This window comes from Cetorhinus maximus, chromosome 1 (assembly GCF_964194155.1).
Source record: "Cetorhinus maximus chromosome 1, sCetMax3.hap1.1, whole genome shotgun sequence".
Classification (NCBI taxonomy): domain Eukaryota; kingdom Metazoa; phylum Chordata; class Chondrichthyes; order Lamniformes; family Cetorhinidae; genus Cetorhinus; species Cetorhinus maximus.
In genome coordinates, this window is record NC_135879.1 from 89861394 (window position 1) to 89885807 (window position 24414).

General features: G+C 41.0%; 1 protein-coding gene across 2 annotated transcripts in view; it reads left to right on the forward strand.

Annotated features, from left to right (window-relative positions):
* Nucleotides 1-24414, forward strand: part of anxa3a (annexin A3a) — a 100206-nt gene that overhangs the window by 46886 nt on the left and 28906 nt on the right. For both annotated transcript variants that reach the window (XM_078543608.1, XM_078543618.1), the window contains 5 exons: nucleotides 10514-10593; nucleotides 11292-11351; nucleotides 12994-13087; nucleotides 13173-13268; nucleotides 22132-22190. In XM_078543608.1, coding sequence (XP_078399734.1) covers nucleotides 10514-10593; nucleotides 11292-11351; nucleotides 12994-13087; nucleotides 13173-13268; nucleotides 22132-22190 — 389 coding nt within the window. The remainder of the gene's footprint in view (nucleotides 1-10513; nucleotides 10594-11291; nucleotides 11352-12993; nucleotides 13088-13172; nucleotides 13269-22131; nucleotides 22191-24414) is intronic.

A 24414-nucleotide genomic window follows, 5' to 3' on the forward strand; every position in this document is an offset into this window, starting at 1 on the left:
CTGATATGCCTTGCTGCAATGAATGAAATGACCTACTTTTCATGGTTCTTATTGAGTGTTGCTAGAATTGGTGATTCCACTTCTGTCTACTGTAAATGTAATCTGGGTAGATCAGTGCCAAGAGAGCAAATTAGCGCTAGTCCTCCAAAACCAGCACAGCAATATAAAAATGCCTTAAGCACCTATAACATCCTTACTAGCAGCTTCAAGTGATACTCAGGCTTTCTGGTTTTAGGAATAAAAATCATCACAAGTCCTTTACTTGGTGGTGCTTTATTGGTTAAATCTGAAAGTTTAACACTATAGGCTTCTCTGTTCTCAGATAAGAGACTGAACCTCAAACAAGCCTGCTGTGTGTGGATCAGAAGAATATTTGCTGAATCCACAGTCAGGGAAACCCTCAAAGAGATACTTCTGTTGAAAATGCATACTTATAGTTATTTTCTGAATTTTAATGAAGGGAAAAGCCAATATGGATGGATTTGGTTATGCCAATCTAATATCTCATCCTTCCATAATCATGGCCATGTTTGAAAACAAGCTATCCTTAGATTTAGAAAAAAATGTAATAATGAGGATTGTTACTCACATGCCCACCCATCTACCTCAATAGGATCTTCCATGCTGTTCACACCAGGAACTTGCAATGGCATCAGTGAAAATGCTACAGAAATCTTTTGTATTAGCCCTCATGTTAAATATGTAGTCAGCGATGTTTTTTATTCATTCAGAGGATGTGGGCATCACTGGCATTATTGCCCATTCCTAATTATCTGCACTTGTAAGGTTTGAATGTTTAAGATTGGCAAATCAGAATATAGGAAGGGTAGCAGATGGGCAGAATTTCCAAAGCATGGCTCTCAGGGAGATTGAAATGGTAGAAAAGGGAGAAGGAGTTCTGGAAGGTGATTCACGATTATATCTATTCCAAAAATTGGAAAATGCATGAAATAAGTGAATAAAAAGTCACTTAGGAGCAACATGTCTCCAGCATCCCCTAGCATAGCAAATAAATCTAATAGGGCATGAGAGTGCTAGAACCTTTACTAATAAAAGCATCACAATTAATACTCATATTTAAAAAGAATGAAAATACTTGTAGGCCAGAATTTTCCTGTCAGCGATTTGGGGGCGGGGCCCACTCACCGACGGGAAAATAACGCCGGATGACTTCAGGAGGAACCCCCGACGTCATCCCGGTCCATTTAAATATTGAGGAAGGCGGGCCAACAGCGAAATTAGCTGTCCACCCGCCGACCTGTCAATGGCCAATTAAGGCCATTGACAGGCTAACTAAGGTCATTAAAGACCCTGCCCATCCAACCTTAAGGTTTGCAGGCAGGCCAGGAGCCCCAGTGGGCTCCTGATAATACATGAAACCTCATCCACTGGTGGGATGAGGTTTCATGGTCCGTTTTTAAAAAGTTTAATAAAGTTTATGTCCTTTTTATTAACATGTCCCATCTCATGTGACATTGTCACATGAGGGGGACATGTTAATAATTTTTATATTTTTCTATTTTTAATGTTTTTTACACTGTCAGTGATCTCCCTGAGACAGCACTTAGTCTCAGGGAGCAGTGCGCTCTTTTGCGCGCATGCACGAAAGAGCGCACTTTGACAGATGGGGAATCTCTCCACTCCCCGCACAGGAAGCGCAAAATGGCAGTGGGCCCCATTTCGGCGGCAGAGTTCGGCTGCCCGCCCACTGCCAAGCCGGTGGGGCCTGCCCGCCCATCAAGGTAAGGATTCTGGCCATAAACATCGGGAGCATTTTTGCTTAAACATTATTACTCTGATGTTATCTGCATTCAAATTGGGAGGAATTCCTTTAGAACCATGAGTGTGAGGGAAGCTTGAATCAATCTCAGTAAATGTTGTAAATGCTACGGATACTTCAGTAAACATGTAACAAGCATGTTAGTTCAGCTCATCATCACTGTCACACATTAAAATCAACCTTTAGTTTTCCACACCTTACTCCACGCTGAAGTTCCTTACTCAAAATTGGATGAGCACTGCTTAATCTGAGAGGTCTCCACTGATGCTGCTCTACAATAGCCGCCTGGGAGACATATGTAACCTGCATAATAGCTCTTCAGTCCATAATTAAACAATGTGTGGGACTCCCCAAAGACTGTCTACCATCTACAAGGCATAAGTTAAGAATGTGATGGAATACTCCCCACTTGCATGGATGAGTGCAGCTCCAACAACACTGAAGAAGCTTGACACTGTTCAGGACAAAGCAGTCAGCTTGATTGGACCACATCCACAAACATTTACTCCCTCCACCACCAATGCACAGTAGCATCAGTGTGTACCATCTACAAGGTGAACTGCAGGAATTCACCAAGGCTCCTTAGACAGCACCTCCCAAACCCACAACCACTACCACCTAGAAGGACAAGGGCAGCAGATAGATGGGAACACCACCACCTGGAGGTTACCCTCCAAATCACTCATCACCCTGACTTGGAAATATATCGCCGTTCCTTCACTGTCGCTGGATCAAAATCCTGGAACTCTCTTCCTAACAACACTGTGGGTGTACCTACACCTCATGGACTGCAGCGGTTCAAGAAGGCAGCTCACCACCACCTTCTCAAGGGCAACTAGAGATGGGCAATAAATGCTGGCCCAGCCAGTGAAGCCCACAACCTGTGAACGAATTTTTAAAAAATCAAACCTCGGTATTCCTTTTCCAACTGACACAATGCCATACGTTGATGGGCCAACACACTGTGCTACTACATGAGAACTCACTTTTCAAACAAATGTATGCAAAGAATTAATAGTCTCCTCCATTCATCATCCAACACTTCACTTTTGTGCTGATGACTCCACCCTACGATCATTGAACGGTTTCAGACCATAGTTCCTCAGTAAACACAACCTCCATTTCTCCCATAGTTCAGTGGTTGAATCAATAAATCTTGATTTCATCCATTCTTTATGATCTTATTTTTTTCAATTGCTTAAAGCCACAAGGTTAAATTTTATGAGATAAGATTTCCATTATGGAGCCTCACTTCCCACTAGCACTGATTGAATAATTGATTCAGAGATCTTCTGATTTTCCAGTAATTAAAATTAATGGCCAGAAGTTTAGGAGAGTATTGAGTTGGGTGTATTACATCCATGCCAGATTCACAGATCTGTACTAACACCAAGTAAGTTTCCATGCTGGGAGCGGAGGCTCACAAAATCTATCCTAAGTTTTTCACATCTGTCATAAACCCAGCCAACAGGTACAATATTACATTTGTCTCCAATTAGGCTGCAGTTATATGCACTAGTTTGGCATACTATGGGCTGCAGTTTTACATGAGAGAATTCAACACAAGTACACACGTATTTACACAAATGTGCAGAGCCTCACTACCGATTGGTAAATTTTAAGTGGCTTGAGGGCACAGTCTAGAATGTCCATTTTTCAAAATATTTTTAAAAGCAGCATCAGGTTATACTTTACTCCAGAAAGTGACAAACCCGCACTTCTACCCTAGAACTGATGTATTGTATGTTCACATTGGGATGTGACTTAGAGTTATACTGTTACTTTTACATTGCTACCAAGCTATATCTGTGAAACAAAAATAACTCAATAACTGCTTTCTTCATCCTTCCTCTATTTAGTCTTGGCTTCCCTCTCTCCTCTGATCTAAAATAAACCTTCCACGCCTAGAAGAATCACAATTTCCTTTTCTGTTCCAAATGTCTCATTCCTGTCAGCAACTTTTTAACAGCCCAAATCCATCCAAAATTTGAATACTGCCCCCATATTTGTGTAGATATGCTGTTTTCACACTCCTGAACCCATACATTTTACACCATTGGACGGGATATGAGAAGCATGTTATCTGATCATTTATCTTACCCCTACTCAAAGGGTGGTGGAAGTCTGGAACTCTCTGCCCCTAAAAGGCTGGAGATGCTGGGATAAATTACATTTTCAAGACTGAAATCAATACATTTTTGCTAGGTAAAGGTATCAAAGGAGATGAGTGGGAGTAGAGGGAAATGAGTGGATTTGAGGTATAAATCAGCCGGGATCTAATAGAGTGGCAGAAGAAGCTTGAGATGCCCCCATTTTAATATTTCTATGTTGCTTACTTCCGGTCTCAAATTCTTTATCTTTTAACTGAAACTCTTTTTGACCTTTTTTTGTGTCTCTCTTAAACTGAAAATATGTCTTTCTACCTTCTCTTTCCTCCTTTATTCTCACTGTATTAAAATCATGCAATTCTCTACTCCTAACTTCTTTCCAGGGACCACTAAGCTGTGGAACTTGTTACCTCTCTTGGTCTCTGCATCCTGTAATCTTCAAGCTTTTAAACACTTAAGCTTGACATCACCTGTCACTATTTTCAGATTTACTTTGCCCTGTACTTTTTTCAACCCTAGTCCTACGCTTGATGCTTCCCCTAGGTGAACACGAGAATTAGGAGCAGGAGTAGGCCATTTGGCCCTCAAACTTGCTCTGCCATTCAATTAGATCTTGGGTGATCTAATCGTGGCCCCAACTCCACTTTCCTGTCTGCCCCCATAACCCTTGATACCATTGTTGATCAAAAATCTAACTCAGCCTTGAATATATTTAATGACCACTGTTTCCTGGGGAAGAGAATTCCACAGACCAATGACCCTCTGAGAGAAATATTTTCTCCTTATCTCAGTCTTAAATAGGAAAACCTTAATTTGTAAATTGTGTCCCCTAGTTCTAGACTCCCCCACAATGGGAAACATCGTCTCAGCATCCACCCTGTTAAGTCCCCTCAGGATCTTATGTTTCAAAAAGATCACCTCTCATTATTTTAAACTCCAATGGGTATAGGTCCAACCTGCACAACCTTGGCTCATAAGATAACCCTTTCACCCAGGAATCAGTTGAGTGAACCTTCCTTTAATTGCTTCTAATGCAATTATATTCTTTCTTAAGTTAGGAGACCAAAACTGTATACAGTACTCCAGATGAGGTTTAACTGATGTCCTATACAACTGTAGCAATATTTGCATACTTTCATGTTTCATTCCCCTTGCAATAAATGCCAACATTCCATTTGCTTTCCTAATGACTTGCTGTACCTGCATACTAACTTTTTGTGAATCATGAACCAGGACACCTAGATCCTTCTATACCATAGAATTCTGCAGTCTTTCTCCATTCAAATAGTGCTTTTCTATTCTTCCTGCCAAAGTATATTATTTCATCTACCAAAATTTTACCCACTACTTAACCTATCTAAATTCCTTTTGTAGGCTCGTTAAGTCCTCTTGACCACTTACTTTTCTACCTATCTTTGTGTCATCAGCAAATTTAGCTATGGTACATTCAGTGCTTTCATCCTAGTCATTGATACAGATTGCAAATAGTTGAGGCCCCAGCACTGATCCCTGTGGCACTCCACTAGTTACAGCTTGCGAACCCAAAAATGAAAGATTTGTCCCTCCTCTGCTTCCTGTTAGTTAACCAATCCATTATCAATACTAATATGTTAACTCCAACACCATTAGCTTTGATTTTGTGACTTAACTTTAAAAAAATGACATGTAATTCTGTCTTCTTGAAAGGAGTGCACATTGTTTATGAGACCATTGTAGAAATTATGGTTTTATTTATTGTGAATGCACCTTTAAGAATAATACTTGTTAAGGAAGATCATATGATCTGTAGTAACCAATAGGAGAATAGCGCAGGCTACCTCAGCAGTCAGTGTAGAGATAGAGTTAAGAGTTGAAAGCACAAGTGTAGTTGCTGCTGAGTATATTGTAAATAAACTTAATATTTTCACCCAAGAAGCATCTGCAGATCAACTCTATCATTAATAGTACAACTCAGCCAGCCTACAACAAACTGGCGATGAGGATAAAACAGGATTGAACTGAAGAAATTAAGTTAAAAAGAAATTGGCACTGTGCCTCACCCAGTGATTGTAAGTAGCAAGCTCCGTTATAATTGGATAAGTTATCCCCTCTCAAAATACCACAATTTGAGAGAATTGATCCTTTTGAACCTGCCACAGATGATTGGTCTCAATACATAGAATGCCTCACATTCTTTTTTCAAGTGAGCGAGCCTACGGAGAAATAGAGAAGAGGCGAGTGATCCTCTTGAGTACTTGTGGGAGCAAAACTGACAGTCTGATTCGACGTTTGATGGTACCCAGTGCCCCAGGTTCGAAGAATTTTGATGAATTGATGGACCTCGTGAAGGGTCATTTTCTATCCAAGCCCTCAGTCATGACGCAGAGGTTCAGGTTTAATTCGCAAAACAGAGCCCCGGGTGAGACAATTGCATGCTATCTGGCAAATCTGAAGCAGCTAACGGAACATTGTGAGTTTGCTATGACTCCGAACGACATACTCAAATATTGTTTAGTGTGTGGTGTGAAAGAGGACACTATTCAGAAAAGATTATTGTCCGAAGTAAGTCTAGATTTCAAGAAGGTACTAGAGATAGCGCTGGCCATGCAAAGCACTGTAAGAGATTCAAAAGCAATACAGGATGCGCATAATGGCACCGTCCTCCACATCGGGCAGGAAACCTCAGCTGAAAGAGGCGAGAAAAAGTGAGGCTCCACTGAGAAGCAGGAAACAGCCCCTGCTATGCGAAGAATAAAGAAAAATAACTTAGCAGCAAAATTGAAGAATAATTTAAATCAAGTTGGAAACAATCAGTCTTTTAGCAATTGGCAGTTTAAAAAAATCGAATGCTACTAATGTCATAGAAATGGACATATGATGAGGCAATGAAAGGAAAGATTCAAGCAGGCTTGTAAACAAAAGAGGTCCGATTAACACTACAATGTAGAAGAGCCTGAAACAACAAATTCAGATATTTACTCGTTATTTAATCTGAAAGTTGGAAAGACAGAGCCAATATTTGTCACAGTGAAAGTAAATGGCAAACCTGGTAGAATGGAAGTGGACATGGGAGCTTCCACTGCAGTAATTGGTGAACATACCTTCAGATATTTGAATAATGGTGAACATCAATTAAGTTTAGAAGAAACAGCTGCCAAGCTAAAAACATATACGGGTGAAGACATTCAAGTAAACGGCATAAGCAGAGTAACTGTCCACTATGGAAGCCAATCAGTAAAGCTACCAGTGTTAGTATTGAGAGGCAGAGAACTTCCCGGGCAAAGTTGGCTAAGGGAAATCAACCTTGATTGACTACTGAGATTCCAAAAGGAAGCTGGAAGCATTCCTGCTTTGAAAAAGGAGTGTGTAAGGACTCAACAACCTGAAGAAATGCAAGCTGTCTTAAGTCAAACCCTGGAAGAACAGCAGAAGGAACCCAAAGAAACCCTGTTATTTGACAGAGTTCAAGACGAGGTGAGCAACCTTTGAAGGGAAAAAGAAAACCCGCTGAAAGATCTTCACACACTACAAGGTTCCCTCAGGTCCAAGTTTGTATCTCTGGAAAAGTATGAAGAGAAACAAAAAGAATTCAGCATTTCTCTGAACAAACTGAAGAATGAGTTGGCAGAGAAGACACAACAATGCTCACTTTTCCAGGAGGCAGCAAACAAATACAAAAAAGAGATGGAAGGGCTGAAGAATCAGCTAAATGAAACCAAAGATGCTTTGGAGTCAAAAGTTGCAGAATTTCCCAAGAAGCAGACAGGTAATGAAATTTTGAGAGACTCAGCCACTGAGCTCAGACAAGTTGAGTTTGCATCTGAGAGAAGTCTGGCCAATAGTGAAGTCAAAAAGGAGGCCGAGATTAAAGTCTATGCTAGATGGAAAGGTGCACGTTCCAAGCGAGGGAGGTAATCTATTTGGGTCACCAGGTAGATTCACAGGGCCTCCACCCAGTTGAGGAGAAAGTGAGAGCTATAAGAGAGGTATCTGCGCCAAAGAATGCCTCAGAGCTCAAATATTCCTAGGAATGATCAACTATTATGGGTGGTTCTTATCGAATTAGTCTACAGTGCTGGCCCCACTGCATTCTCTACTCAAAAAGAACCAGTCTTGGTCTTGTGAGGAGCCCCAGAAAGAAGCTTTCATAAAGGTAAAACAATTGTTGCACTTGTCCAATCTATTAGTGCATTATGACCAGACGAAAGAATTGGTGCTGACATGTGACCCATCTCCCCACGGAGTGGGAGCAGTGCTCTCTCATCAGGTGGACGATGGCATAGAACGGCCAATAGGTTACGTATCAAGAGTGCTCACCACTGCGGAAAAGGGATACTCGCAGATAGAAAAAGAAGGCCTGTCCATCATCTTTGATGTCAAGAAATTTTACCAGTACATACACGGCTGCCATTTTACAATCATTTCAGACCACAAACCATTGCTAGAATTGTTGAGTGAGGACAAGGCTAGACCACCCAGAGCCTCAGCAAGAATACAATGATGGGCTTTAATTCTGGCAGCATACAAATACATTTTCGTACATAGGCCTGGCAATGAAATCGCAAACGCTGATGTCCTTAGTCGTTTGCCTTTACAAGAAAATGATGAGCACATCCCAGTTCCACGGGAACTTATTTTACTGTTAAATTTCTTAGGTTCCTCATCAGTATGTGCTCGACAGATCAGAGACTGGACAAGTCGGAACCCAGTCCTAACTCAAGTACGAGAACAAGTGCGACATGGTTGGTCACAGGAGCCTGTATCTGACAAAATGAAACCATACCTCAACAGAAGACATGAAATAACCAGCCAGGATGGCATCTTATTGTGGGGAGCATGAGTGATAATTCCTCCAAAGGGAAGGGAGCCACTTTTTAAATTGAACTACACAGTGTCCATCCAGGAATTTCTCGAATGAAGACCATAGCACGCAGCTATAAAAGGCAAAATGCTGCGGATGCTGGAAATTGGAAACAAAAACAAAAAGTTTTGTAAAAACTCAGCAGGTCTGACAGCATCTGTGGAGAGAAAGACAGAGTTAATGTTTCAAGTCCAGACTCAAAACGTTAACTCTGTCTTTCTCTCCACAGATGCTGACAGACCTGCTGAGTTTTTCCAGAACTTTTTGTTTTTCTTGTTGACGCAGCTATCTATGCTGGCCTGGGATGGATGGCGAAATGGAGAGTTTAGTAAAGCACTGTGTGCAATGTCAGCAACTACAAAAGTTGCAAACGGCAGCTCCATTACACCCATGGGAGTGGCCAGGTAGACCCTGGGTGTGGTTACACATTGACTATGTTGGACCTTTCCTAGGAACAATGTTTCTGTTCATTGTCAATGCCCATTCAAAATGGCTGGACATCTATGAGGTGAAATCACCAAAGTTAGCCACTACAATTGAGAAACTATGTCAGAGCCTTGGTATTCACGGAGTACCAGAAGTGGTAATTTCCGATAACGGCATGGTATTTACGAGAGCTGAGTTTCAACGGTTTATCAGTATCAACCATATCACTCGTGAAAACTGCACCGTACCACCCTTCCTCAAACAGACTGGCTGAAAGGGTGGTTCAAACGTTCAAGGCAGGCATGAAAAAGCTAACCGGCAATTTCTTGGCAACCAAGCTAGCACGCTTTCATTTTCATTACAGGACTACCCCTCACACAACAACAGGTGTCACACCTGCGGAGTTATTGTTGAAACGCCCTCTCAGGATGAAATTGCGCTTAATGGAGAAATTAGAGGGGAAGGTGGGAAAGAGTCAGGGAAGCCAGAAAACCAGACACGACTGGCATAGTCGTGAGAGGACCTTTACTGTGAGAGAGCCGGTATACATGAAAAACTTCGGGGTAGGACCATAGTGGTTAGTGGTTACCAAGTGAAATAAGTGAGGATAAAGAACTGCAAGTTCCCACCGAAGCAGCTGATGTTCAGGCAACTCCAAAAAGGAGATCCCTGACAAAGAATCTGAAGTTGTGGAGCTCCGATGTTCCATACGTACCAGGAAGCTACCTGAAAGACTGAACTTATAAATTTCTCACCCAGTGTAAATATTATGTTGTGTTGAAAAACATGCACTTGTGAATATATGTATAACCGAGCTAAAGGTCGAGGAATGTAGTAATTATGGTTTTCTTTAGTGTGTAATGTACCTTTAAGAATAATACTTGTTAAGGAAGATCACATGATCTATAGTAACCAATAGGACGGTAGCATGGGCTACCTCAGCAATCAGTGTGGAGATAGAGTTAGAGTTGAAAGCATACACGTAGTTGCTGCTGAGTATATTATAAATAATGTTTCCACCCAAGAAGTGTCTGCAGATTGACTTTATCATTAATAGTACAACTCGGCCAGCCTACAACATTAATCTAGTCACGTTAATTATTAATGTTTAAAAGGTAAGCAACTTGACATCAATTAGATACGCAATTTTAATTCTCTTTAGTTTGTTGTTCTCCTTAATTGATTTGAAGTTTTTATTTTAAAATAATTCGATTGTATTGTGATTTAGTGATCTCATAATTTCTGGGTGTACTAGCTCCTATCATTAGTACCTAAGCTCAATTTAAAGTACATTATTTTTTTCTGTAATTATTAGGAGCAAAATATTCACATTTTTCTTCATAATTATTTTCTTTCTAGAATTTAAAGGGGACTTGGCAAAGGATGTTGCTGCAGAAACATCTGGGGATTTTAGAAGGGCTTTACTCATTTTGCTAGAGGTATCTCATCAAATAATTCTTTCTATACATTTAAATTCATCTTGAATTGTTATCCCAGGCATGGAATGTCTTTTTCCTTTTGAACATGTCATATGCATCTCATCGAAAATGGACAATCTGCTCGTGCAACATGGATGACTTAGGAACAAATGAGATATTTATGTATAACACTTTAGCTTATCCTCAGGATGTTCAAAGTACTTTACAAATTTGGATTACTTTGAAGTGCAGTCACTGTTATGCTATCTTGAGGGTATTGCGCAGTCATACTTTGTTATTTTAAAGGCTGAGCATGCTAACCCAGTTTTTAATAGCATGATATTGTACTGTGCCATGGGCTAGGAAACCTATGGTCAAAAACCCACACTTGTTTCAATACTTTGGGTTTTCTAGATAATTAATTGCTAAAGTAAAAACACATAAATCCTAGAAAAATACTGCCAGTCTATCGGCATCTAAAAAAAATGCAGGTTAATTTTTTGGTGTTAGTTCCCTGATCAGAATTGAAAGAGAACTGAAGCATTTTACAGGACTGAGCTACAGAATAAGAGAATTAAATGCTTGCATTAAGATAGCATGAAGAGGAACTTGATATGAGTCTATTAAGCATTGATATGTGACCAGCACTAATTGTAATATCTAGCCTTAAGTGTCATGCACATGTTCTGTGAACTTTTAATTATTTTGTTTATTACTAGGCAAGGAGGGATGAAAACTGTCAGGTTGTGGATGAAAGGCTTTTTAGGAGCGATGCCCAGGTATGTTTTTTAATTAAGAAGCCTGATATGGTGATGGGTAATTATTATTGAATATGCTGCCAGAATGCTCCCTGGAGCCATAATTACTAAGCTGTGTTGGTACATTCTCCAAAACGAATGCACAGGCAATGAAGCTTCTAGCAGTCAGTCAGCCATCGGCTGGGATTTTCTGGCCCCACCGTGGGTGGGATCCACTGCAGGTGAGGCGGTGCCCCAGCCAAAAGTCCATTGACTTGCGATGGAACCGGACAATCGCGGTGATGGGCGGGTGCGGAAAATCCCACCCTTGTGGTTGGAGCCATGCTATACCTCTACAACACACAAACTTAACTTTTTTGCAGATTGCAAATATTTTTTGCTATATACAATATTGCAGTTAAAAGATCAGACCATGGAAATTTAGCACTTAAGTTAACAGCTAAACAAAAACAAATGTTATTCTTTTATTTAAACTGAGATTGGAATTGGGAAGTTTTGTGATTATATCAAATAATTAATTAGATATAGAGGCAGCTTTTATAAAATCCTGATTTGTAATTTGGTCATAAACTGGATCAAAAACCATTGACCACAGCCTTCAAAGAAATTGATATTAGTTTCTATAATGCACCAATATCTAAGACCAAGAAATTTACCCAGGATCATTTTAAGAAAAGCAGACCAGCTCATATTTCTCCATGGCACTGATTTTTATAATTTAGTTTCAACTTTAACTCTTAAGTTCAGTTAATACTGAAATTTTAGAGTTCAAAAACAGTCCTTTCTTAAAATCCAAATGTTGATTTGAAATCATCCTTTAATTATATCCCTCTATCATTATGCTAATTGCTAAGTTCCATAATATATGAAGACATTTGGTGTTACACTTATCGATCTTCCAGGAATGCATAAATTTTCTCACTTAAGAAGTATAATCTTGGCACCTGGTATGGAATTAAGAAACAGAGGGTGTGTGTTTTGTACTTTTATATGATGATGATGACACCAACAGCAGGGAATGCCATGTCAATTAGCTCCTCAAACTGTTAATCATTCTCCTCAGTTAATCATCCTTGATTTATCAAAGCTAATATGTACTCTTTTTTTACAAGTAAGAGGACATGTCAGTATAATGCACAAACTGAATTAAGATAGGTCATATCTTCAGCTAGCAGACAGCAGTATTGTAAAAGCAATCACAAAATCTAAAATAGACAAGCTCTGCCTCAGCCTTGCTCTCCTGGTCAATTTCACATCTCTGCAACCACCTCAATTTGCTTGCCTTGTATTTTGCTCACAAATAATGTTGTATAGATATTTGATGATTTTTCTCTCTGTAATTAATAGCAATGTAATTTCATTCTCAGAAATTACATCCTTCAAACCCATTTCTTCCCACCATTTAATTAACAAGTTATTAATTATATAAATAAAATATGCAATGTCAGTTTTCATCAGAAGACAAATTTACCCTTAGAGCTCAATCCAAATAAAACTTTTGCTGTTCCCTTGATGATAAATATGAAATGACAAAAAACCATGCATTTCAAGAAGGCTGCTGTTTCCAACATATACAATTTCCACACAGGGGTTGGACTCTTACCAACAACAGTAGCTACTGCAACTGAGGTTGTTTATGTAACTGTTCTATTTTTTCCTATAGGCCCTTTACAAGGCTGGTGAGAAGAGACTGGGGACAGACGAAGCTAAATTTATAGAAGTCCTGTGCTTAAGGAGCCCTGCTCAGTTACAAATAAGTAAGACAATTGTTTGAAACTGTTTTTTATTTCCCTTCAAAATTTGAACAGAAAGAATGAATGTATTAGCATTTTTTTTTGTTAGCATTTGAAGAGTACAAAGCAGTTACCAACAGAAGCATTGAAGACAGCATTAAAAGCGAATTGTCTGGGAATCTGAAGAATTTGATGTTGACAATGGGTAAGTGGAATGGCATATTTAATCATTTGAATGTTAGGTGGTGGTGTGTCAGAGCTCACTTGGAGTTCCAGCTGTAGCAACATGCACTTTTTACGTGCATGTTGTAATCTGGAGCTATGGATAGTGATAGTAGAGGCTCCAATATTCTTTCCATCACATGGCTGACCAGGGATCTCTCCCTCTCTTACTGCCTGCCATTGGTGTATATTGGAAAAATTTGCAGTTTTATAAACAATTTGTTTATGAATGCACCTTTCTTAAATGTTAAGACCAAAGACAAATGAATTGTGATTATGTATTTCTCATTCGCTTTCCCCTCTGATTTTCTTCTTTTCCTACTCCTAAAGGTGAAGCTGCCTCTTTGAAAGCTTTTCATCGTTAAAGCTGCTATGTAAATGCTAATCGTTGTTGTTGTTGCTTGGTTGTACCACCTCACTTAAGTGTCTACGTTTCATTTTTAAGCCTGGTAGTGAGTAATGGTGAGCGTTTGACCATATGGCTGATTCAATTTAGTATTTATTGAGTATCCCCAGATACTTCAAACGGATTGCTGGATAGTGATCAGAAGCTCACAGGATCATTTTTTTTCCTCTTTAAAGCCGGAAACACTGCAGACAACATGTTTTGCCAGAGTTGCCCCTGGTTGCCCCAGTGTAGCTCAGTGCCACAACATGCTGTGCATTTTTCACAGATCCGGAATGGGGCAAAAGGGCAGGAGTAATTTTCAAATATTAAACTAAAGATGATTTGATTCAATAAAAGCAAAATACTGTGGATGCTGGAAATCTGAAATAAAAACAGAAAGTGCTGGAAATGCTCAGCAGCTCTGGCAGCATCCGTGGAGAGAGAAATAGATGTGTAATCAGGTAGGATTAATAAGAGATCTCGTAGTTAAGGATCCTCTATGGGGTTGTGATCACAACACGATAGAATTTGAAATTCAGTTTGAGGGCAAGCAACTCTGATCTCAAACCGGTGCCCTCAACTTAAATAAGGGCAATTACAGAGGTATGAAGAAAGAGTTGTCTAAAGCAGGCTGGGAAAATAGACTAAGAGGAAGGTCAATGAATGAGTAGTGGCAGACATTTAAACAGATATTTCATAACGTCCAACAAAAATTTATCCCAGTCAAAAAGAAGGACTCGATGAGAAGGATGAACCACTTGTGGTTAACAAACATGGTCAATCAAAAACTAAGGCATACAAAGCTCTGAAAACTAGTGGTAGGCCAGAGGATTGGGAATTTTTTAGGAACCAGCAGCGGATAACTAGAAAGCTAGCAAAGAGGGAGAAAATTGATTATGAAAGTAAATTGGCAAGAAATATAAAAACAAACAGCAAGAGCTTCTACAGTTATATAAAAAGAGAGTGGTTAAAATGAGCGTGAGACCCTTGGAGGATGAAACTCAAGAATTGATAAAGGGGAACAGGGAAATCTCAGATAATTTAAACCAATATTTTGCATCGGTCTTCAAGGTGGAGAACACTATAAACATTCCAAAGCAAGGAGCTAATGGGAAGAAAGATCTTGTAAAAGTCTCTACCACGAGGGGCGAAGTAATTAATGACAAATTAATGGGACTAAAGGCAGACAAGTCACCAGGACCTGATGGCCTGCATCCAAGGGTTTTAAAGGAAGTGGTTGCAGAGATAGTGGAGATATTGGTTGAAATATTCCAGAACTCATTGGATTCCGAGAGGGTCCCAGTGGATTGGAAAAATGCTAATGTGATCCCCCTGTTCAAGAAACTGGGCTAATTAGTAAGTTTGCAGACAACACTAAGGTTGGAGGAGTTGCAAATAGTGAAGAGGATTGTCAAAGGATACAACGGGATATAGATCGGTTGGAGACTTGGGCGGAGAAATGGCAGATGGAGTTTAATCTGGACAAATGCGAGGTAATGCATTTTGGAAGGTCTAATACAGGCAGGAATTATACAGTAAATGGCAGAACCCTTAAGTGCATTGACGGGCAGAGGGATCAGGGTGTACAGGTCCACAGGTCACTGAAAGTGGCAACGCAGGTGGATAAGGTAGTCAGGAAGGCATATGGCATGCTTGCCTTCATTGGCAGGGGTATTGAGTATAAAAGCTGGGAAGTCATGCTGCAGCTGTATAGAACCTTGGTTAGGCCACGCTTGGAATATTGCATGCAATTCTGGCCGCCACATTACCAGAAGGATATGGAGGCATTGGAGAGGGTGCAGAGGAGGTTTACCAGGATGCTGCCTGGTCTGGAGGTTATTAGCTATGAGGAGAGGTTGGAGAAACTCGGATTGTTCTCACTAGAGCGACGGAGATTGAGGGGCGACTTGATAGAAGTTTGATGAGTGGCATGGACAGAGTAGATAGTCAGAAGCTTTTTCCCAGGGTGGAAGAGTCAATTACTAGGGGACATAGATTTAAGGTGAGAGGAGAAAACTATAGAGGAGATGTGCGGGGCAAGTTTTTTACGCAGAGGGTAGTGAGTGTCTGGAATTCGCTGCCAGAGGAGGTGGTGGAAGCAGGTACGATAGTGGTGTTTAAGAGGCAGCTTGACAAATACATGAATAGGATGGGAATAGAGGGATACGGACCCCGGAAGTGCAAAATGTTTTAGTTGACGGGCAATATGATCGGCGCAGGCTTGGAGGGCCGAAGGGCCTGTTCCTGTGCTGTACTTTTCTTTGTTCTATTAAGGTAGGGAGACAAAAAGCAGGAAACTATAGGCCAGTCAGCCTAAGACCTGTCATTGGGGAAATACTAAAGTCCATTATTAAGGAAGAAATAGCAGGACATTTAGAAAAGCTTAACACAATCAAACAAAGTCAGCATGGTTTTGTGAAGGGGAAATCATGTTTGACAAATTTGCTAGAGCTCTTTGAGGATATAACTAGCAGAGTTGATAAAGGGGAACCAGTAGATGTAGTGTATTTGGATTTCCAGAAGGCATTCGATAAGGTGCCACATAAAATGTTAATGCACAAGATAAAAGCTCACAGTATTGGGGGTAATGTATTATCATGGATTGAGGATTGGTTGACACACAGAAGACAGTCAGGATTAATGGGTCTTTTTCAGGTTGGAAAGACATAACTAGTGGAGTGCCACAAGGATCAGTCCTAGGGCCTCAATTATTAACCATCTATATTAATGATTTGGAGGAAGGGGCAGAGTGTAATGTATCCAGATTTACTGACGATACAAAAATAGGTGGGAGGGCATGTTGTGATGAGGACTTAAGGAATCTGCAAGGGGATATAGATAGGTTGAATGAGTGGGCAAAAACTTGGCAGATGGAGTTTAATGTAGGAAAGGGTAAGGTCACACACTTTGGCAGGAAAAATCAAAAGGCAGACTATTATTTAAATGGAGAGAGACTCCAAAAATATGCAGCACAGAGGGATCTGGATGTTCTTGTGCATGAAACACAAAACGTTAGCATGCAGGTGCAGCAAGTAATTAAGAATTCCACAGGAATTTTGGCCTGTGTTGCTAGGGGGTTGGAGTTTAAAAATAAGGAAGTCTTGTTACAACTGCACAGGGTGTTAGTGAGGCCGCACCTGGAGTGCTGTGTACAGTTTTGGTTCCTGTATTTAAAAAAGGATATACTGGCATTGGAGGCTGTTCAAAAGAGATTCACTAGGCTGATTCCTGGAATGAAGGGGTTGCCTTATCGAGAACGGCTAAACAGGTTAGGCCTTTATTCATTGGAGTTTAGAAGAATGAGAGGTGATCTTATTGAAACGTACAAGATTCTGAGGGGGCTTGACAGGATAGTTGTTGAGAAGATGTTTCCACCAGTGGGGGAATCCTGAACTAGGGGACAAAGTTACAGAATAAGTAACTGTAAGGGGACACGGATTTAAAACTGAGATGCAAAGGAATTACTTCTCTCAGAGGGTAGTGAACGTCTGGAATTCTCTACCCCAGAGAGTTGTGGAGGCTAGATCACTGAAAGTATTTAAAGAAGAGGTAGATAGATTTTTGAAATATCAGGGAGTTAAGAGTGATGAGAAGCAGGCATGAAAGAGGAGTTGAGGGTTGGGGCAGATCAGTCATGATCTCATTGAATGGTGGGGCAGGCTTGAGGGGCCAGATGGCCTATTCCTGCTCCTATTTCTTCTGTTCTTAACATCTCGAGTTGAATATGACTCTTCTTCAGAGCTGAAGGATGTTAGAAATATGATGAGTTTTATGCCATTGAAAGGAGGGAGGAGGAGGAAGAACAAAAGGGAAAGTCTGGGATAGGGTGGAGGGCGGGAGAGATTAAATGACAAATATGTCATGGAACAAAATACAAAGAGAGTGGTATTAGTTGTAGTAAAGAGGCATAGTATTTGTCTAGTGTGTGTAGTGAATAATGAACAGCTAATTTGATTCATTGTGGTACAGTAGTTTAATATTTTTGTATGAAACTAAGTCTATCTGATGAACTTAAAAGCTGCAGTACAGGATTTGTGTGTTCATGATAAATATTGTAATTTTTTTAAGGGACAAAAGGAAAAGTAGGACCCAAAATTGTGGTAGTCGGAGAATGTGTGGAAAGGTTCCATTTCCCACCTGGGACTTGGTACTGCAAGTGGAACTTGGTTCTGCTGGAGTAGTTCCAACCCTGTGTCCTCACCAGTAAATTCCTGTTGGGGGATGAGGTTGTGCATGGCAGGGTAGACATATATACATATGATTGATTCAGCAAACCTGTCCCAGACAGTTATGTTGCAACTAAGTATGATGACTTGCAATGCTCTGACCCAGCAACAAAAAATTTTCCAGAAAGGGTACAAAAACAGATTTTTAAAAGAGTCAATTTAGTAGAGGTAATAGTTTTACCATCTTACCCCCAAAAATGATCAAAATGAGTTCCAGGAGACCACAGTGACCAAGACGCACATCACTTGTTCAGCCAATCCACACTCGCTGCATGATCTGGCAGTTTGTTTCCCAGGGGTCAATTATCTTCTGTGAAGACCTGCTGAAAGCTTCCTGTCTGTACATCAATTTGTTGTGTCCAATAGAGTTCCTAGACTACAATCAAGAATTCTGCCCAATACTGCCCAATTCATGATATGGAACAGCTGGCAGCTAAGACGTGTGTGACTTTCATTGAGGTTCTTAGGAATGCTCCAGAGTCTGTCTGTGCTGATAGAACCATAGAACCATAGAACACTACAACACAGAAAACAGGCCATTCGGCCCTTCTAGTCTGTGCCAAAATATTATTCCGCTAGTCCCACTGACCTGCACCTAGTCCATAACCCTCCAGACCTCTCCCATCCATGAATCTATCTAATTTATTCTTAAAACTTAAGAGTGAGCCCGCATTTACCACGTCAGATGGTAGCTCGTTCCACACTCTCACCACTCTCTGAGTGAAGAAGTTCCCCCTAATGTTCCCCCTAAACCTTTCCCCTTTCACCCTAAAGCCATGTTCTCTTGTGTTTATTTCTCCTAATCTAAGTGGAAAGAGCCTACTCGCATTTACTCTGTCTATACCCCTCACAATTTTGTAAACTTCTATCAAATCTCCCCTCATTCTTCTACGCTCCAAGGAATAAAGTCCTAACCTGTTTAATCTTTCCCTGTAACTCAACTCCTTAAGACCCGGCAACATCCTAGTAAATCTTCTCTGCACTCTCTCAATCTTACTGATATCCTTCCTGTAGTTAGGCGACCAGAACTGCACACAATACTCCAAAGTTGGCCTCACCAATGTCTTATACAACCTCACCATAACATCCCAACTCCTATACTCAATACTTTGATTTATGAAGGCCAGTATGCCAAAATCTTTCTTTACAACCTTGTCTACCTGTGACGCCACTTTCAGGGAATTATGTATCTGAACTCCCAGATCCCTTTGTTCCTCCGCACTCCTCAGTGCCCTACCATTTACTGTGTATGTCCTACCTTGGTTTGACATGTAACACCTCACACTTTTCCGCATTAAATTCCATCTGCCATTTTCTGGCTCATTTTTCCAGTTGGTCCAGATCTCTCTGCAAGCTTTGAAAGCCTTCCTCACTGTCCACAACGCCTCCAATCTTAGTGTCATCAGCAAACTTGCTGATCCAATTCACCACGTTATCATCCAAATCATTGATATAGACAACAAACAACAATGGTCCCAGTACAGATCCCTGAGGCACACCACTAGTCACAGACCTCCAGTCTGAGAAGCAATTATCCACTACCACTCTCTGTCTTCTCCCACACAGCCAATTTTGAATCCAGTTTACGACCTCTCCATGGATACTAAGTGTCTGAACCTTCTGAACTAACCTCCCATGTGGGACCTTGTCAAAGGTCTTACTAAAGTCCATGTAGACAACATCCACAGCCTTTCCTTCATCTACTTTCTTGGTAACCTCCTCGAAAAACTCTACAAGGTTCGTTAAACACGACCTACCATACACAAAGCCATGCTGACTATCCTTAATCAGCCCTTGGCTGTCCAAATAATTATATATCCGATCTCTCAGAACACCTTCCAATAATTTACCTACTACTGACGTCAGGCTCACTGGCCTGTAATTACCGGGTTTACTTTTAGAGCCTTTTTTAAACAACGGAACAACATGAGCTACCCTCCAATCCTCCGGCACCTCACCCGTGGCTAAGGACATTTTAAATTTTTCTGCCAGGGCCCCTGCAATTTCTACACTAGTCTCCCTCAAGGTCTGAGGGAATATCATGTCAGGTCCGGGGGATTTATCTACCTTTATTCGCTGTAAGGCAGCAAGCACCTCCTCCTCTTTAATCTCTATATGTTCCATGAAACTACTGCTTGTTTCCCTTCCTTCCTTATACACTATGCCAGTTTCCTGAGTAAATACCGATGCAAAAAAACTGTTTAAGATCTCCCCCATCTCGTGAGGCTCCACACATAGACGACCACTCTGATCTTCAAGGGGACCAATTGTGTCCCTTACTATCCTTTTACTCTTAATATACTTGTAGAAACCCTTCAGGTTTACCTTCACATTATCTGCCAAAGCAACCTCACGTCTTCTTTTTGCCTTCCTGATTTCCTTTTTTAGTATTTTCTTACATTTTCTATACTCTACAAGTACCTCATTTGCTTCTTGTTGCCTATACCTGCTATACACCTCTCTCTTCTTCTTAACCAGATTGCCAATATCCCTTGAAAACCAAGGTTCCCTATGCCTGTTAACTTTGCCTGTAATCCTGACAGGAACATACAAACTCTGCACTCTCAAAATTTCGCCTTTGAATGCCTTCCACTTACTGAACACATCCTTGCCAGAAAACAACTTATGCCAATCCACTCTTCCTAGATCCTTTCTCATTTCCACAAAATTGGCCTTTCTCCAATTTAGAATCTCAACTCGAGGACCAGACCTATCCTTATCCATAATTAGCTTAAAACTAATGACATTGTGGTCACTGGACCCAAAATGTTCGCCTACACATACTTCTGTCACCTGACCTGTCTGGTTCCCTAATAGGAGATCAAGTATTGCATCCTCTCTCGTTGGTACCTCTATATATTGATTTAGAAAACCTTCCTGAACACATTTGACAAACTCCAAGCCATCCAGCCCTTTTACAGTATGGGAGTCCCAGTCAATATGTGGAAAGTTAAAATCTCCTATCACAACTTTCTGTTTCTTACATCGGTCTGCTATCTCTCTACAGATTTGCTCCTCCAATTCTCTCTGTCTATTGGGTGGTCTATAATACAACTCTATTAGTGTGGTCACACCTTTCCCGTTCCTCAGCTCCACCCATATGGCCTCTGTAGACGAGGCCTCCGGGCTGTCCTGCTTATGCATAGCTGTGATATTTTCCCTGACTTGTAATGCCACTCCTCCCCCTTTCATCCCTCCCCCTCTATCACGTCTGAAACAACGGAACCCCGGAACATTGAGCTGCCAGTCCTGCCTCACCTGCAACCAAGTCTCACTAATAGCAATAATTCCTGGAGGGAATGAATTACGTAGCATTGCATTGAACGTAAAGCACAGAAGCAAGCAATTCAGCTCACCTGGACAATGCCAGGGTTACAATGCCAGGGTTTATGCTCTACATGAGCCTCCTCCCACCCTATTTAATCTAACTTTAATATCATATCTTTCCATTCTTTCTCCCTTATGTGCTTAATTAGCTTTCCTTTGCATGCATCTATGCTGTTCACCTCAATTACTTGTTATGGTAGCGAGTTCCAAATTCTAACCACTCTCCGTAAGTTTCTCTTGAATTCTCTATTGGATTTATTAGTGACTAACTTCTATTTATACCCCTAGTTTTGGATTTATATACAAGTGGAAATATTTTCTCTATGAATATGCCCTATTAAACTCTTCCATAATTTTAACTACCTCTATTAGGTCTCCTCTCAGCCTTTTCTTTTCTAGAGAAAAGAGTCCCATTCTGTTAAATCTTTCCTGAAGGTTATAACTTCTTTTATTTTGACAATTCTTTTATTTAGTCTTCAGTGTCCTCTTCCTTCTGAGTGGCATGACACCACTCAGTACCGTTCATACGGCTGTTGAAGTGTTCATGTTTTGTACCTTCTTGCAGGTACAGGCAATGTGCTTCAACTAAGATAACAATCCCATTCCAAGGGTTTAGGTCAGGGTTTGCATCTTTAATTATGGAGTGCTTCTACAAGCAGAGGTGGGAACCTGGAATAGATTTATTCTCTAGTCGTGCAGAAGCACATGTAAAAGGAAGTTTGGCTCTCCATCAGAAGAGTTTGGTTGTATGTTCTTGTATTTCCACCATAAGAACTCACATGCCTCATTGGTTTATTAATTTTTGTCTGGGCTGGTAGATGGAGCAGTGTATGGCGGGAAAAGGAGATCACTAAACAGGTTTTTGATATTATCGTAAATGATTGTTTTTATTTACTTTGTTTTAGTTAGTTGTTCAAAGTCTACACCTGCCTACTTTGCTGAAAGAATCCACCAAAGTGTTAAGGTATGTTGGAATTGTTATATCCTCTGTAATCTTAAGATTCCCTGCTGCCCGTATTCAAACTTGCATCAGGTTCACCCATCTCCCCTATGCCTGCTGACCTACATTGGCTTTTGATTAAGCTATTTTGATTTTGAAATTGTTATTTATGTTTTTAAATCCATCTAATTGACTCACCCCTCCCTTTCTCTGTAATCTCCTACAGTCAGACAAACCTCTGAGATATCTGCACTCATCTAAATCTGGCCTGTTGGACATCCCTGATTTTAATCACTCTATCACTGATGGTCATGCCTTCAGCTGCCTTGACACTAAGCACTGGAATACCCTCCTTGAATGTCTCCACCTCTCTAGCTCGCTTTCCTCCTTTAACACACAACTTAAAACCAACCCTTTTGATCAAGCTTTTGGCCATCTAACAGAATATCTCCTTATGTGACTTGATGCCAAATTTTGTTTTGTAAAGCTCCTGTGAAGCCCCTGGGGATGTTTTACTAGGTCAATGGTGCTATATGAACACATGTTGTCATTGGAATTGCAAAATGAGTTGAAGAAACCTTTTGTTCAGTTAGTTTACTCATCACTCCTGCATTGTTTTTTATTTGGACTTCTTTTAAGTACCCAGTATTCATGTTTGCTCACGCAGACATTTTAACCAAAACAAAGAAAACAGATAAAATTTATAAATTTTGGGCTGAATTTTTTTAAGCCATTTAATATCTGCCTCATGCTAATCTAAACATTTTAGAGAGCACTGAACAGGAAAATGTTTTCACACCTGCAAAATAAAGGTTAACATAGAAACATAGGCCTGAATTTTCCCGTCAGCGATTTGGGGACGGAGCCCGCTCGCCGACGGGAAAATGACGCTGGATGGCATCAGGAGGAACCCCAGACGTCATCTTGGTCCCTTTATATTTTTAGGAAGGCGGGCGGACAGCCAAATCAGCTGTCCGCCTGCTGACCTGTCAATGGCCAATTGAGGCCATTGACAGGCTAATTAAGATAATTAAAGACCTGCCCGTCCAACCTTAAGGCTGGCGGGCAGGCCACGAGCCCCAGCGGGCTTCTGATAAAGCATGAAACCTCATCCATTGGTGGGATGAGGTTTCATGTCCGTTTTTAAAAAGTCTAATAAAGTTTATGTCATTTTTATTAACATGTCCCATCTCGTGTAACATTGTCACATGAGGGCGACATGTTAATAACTTTTTAATTTTTCTATTTTTTGACTTTTCTTACCTGTCACTAATCACCCTGAGACAGGACTTTGCCTCAGGGAGCAGTGCGCTCTTTCGCGTGCTTCCTGTCGGGCTGGCAGCTGGGCAGGCCTTAATTGGCCCGCCCATTCAACATGGCGGCAGGCCCCATTTCGGAGACGGGGGTCGGCTGTCCACCCGCCGCCGAGCCAGTGGGGCCCGCCCGCCATCCAAGGGCAAAATTCTGCCCATAGAAACTAGGAGCAGGAGTAGGCCATTCGGCCCTTCGAGCCTGCTCCGCCATTCATTATGATCATGGCTGATCATCCAACTCAATAGCCTGCTCCCGCTTTCTCCCCATACCCTTTGATCCCTTTCGCCCCAAGAGCTATATCTAACTCCTCCTTGAAAGCATATAATGTTTTGGTCTCAACTACTTTCTGTGGTAATGAATTCCACAGGCTCACCACTCTCTGGGTGAAGAAATTTCTCCTCATCTCAGTCCGAAATGGTCTACCCCATATCCTTAGATTGTGACTTCTGGTTCTGGACTCCCCCACCATCGGGAACATCCTTCCTGCATCTACCCTGTCTAGTCCTGTTAGAATTTTATATGAGATCCCCCCTCATTCTTCTGAACTCCAGCGAATATAATCCTAATCGACTCAATCTCTCCTTATATGTCAGTCCCGCCATCCCAGGAATCAGTCGGGTAAACCTTCGCTGCACTCCCTCTATAGCAAGCACATCCCTCCTCAGATAAGGAGACCAAAACTGCACTCAATATTCTAGATGTGGTCTCACCAACAAGGCATTCCTGTTCCTGTACTCGGATCCTCTGGCTATGAAGGCCAACATACCTTTTGCCTTCTTTACTGCCTGCTACACCTGCATGCTTACCTTCAGTGACTGGTGTAAAAGGATACCCAGGTCTCGTTGCACATTCCCCTCTCTCAATTTATAGCCATTCAGATAATAATCTGCCTTCCTGTTTTTGCTACCAAAATAGATAACCTCACATTTATCCA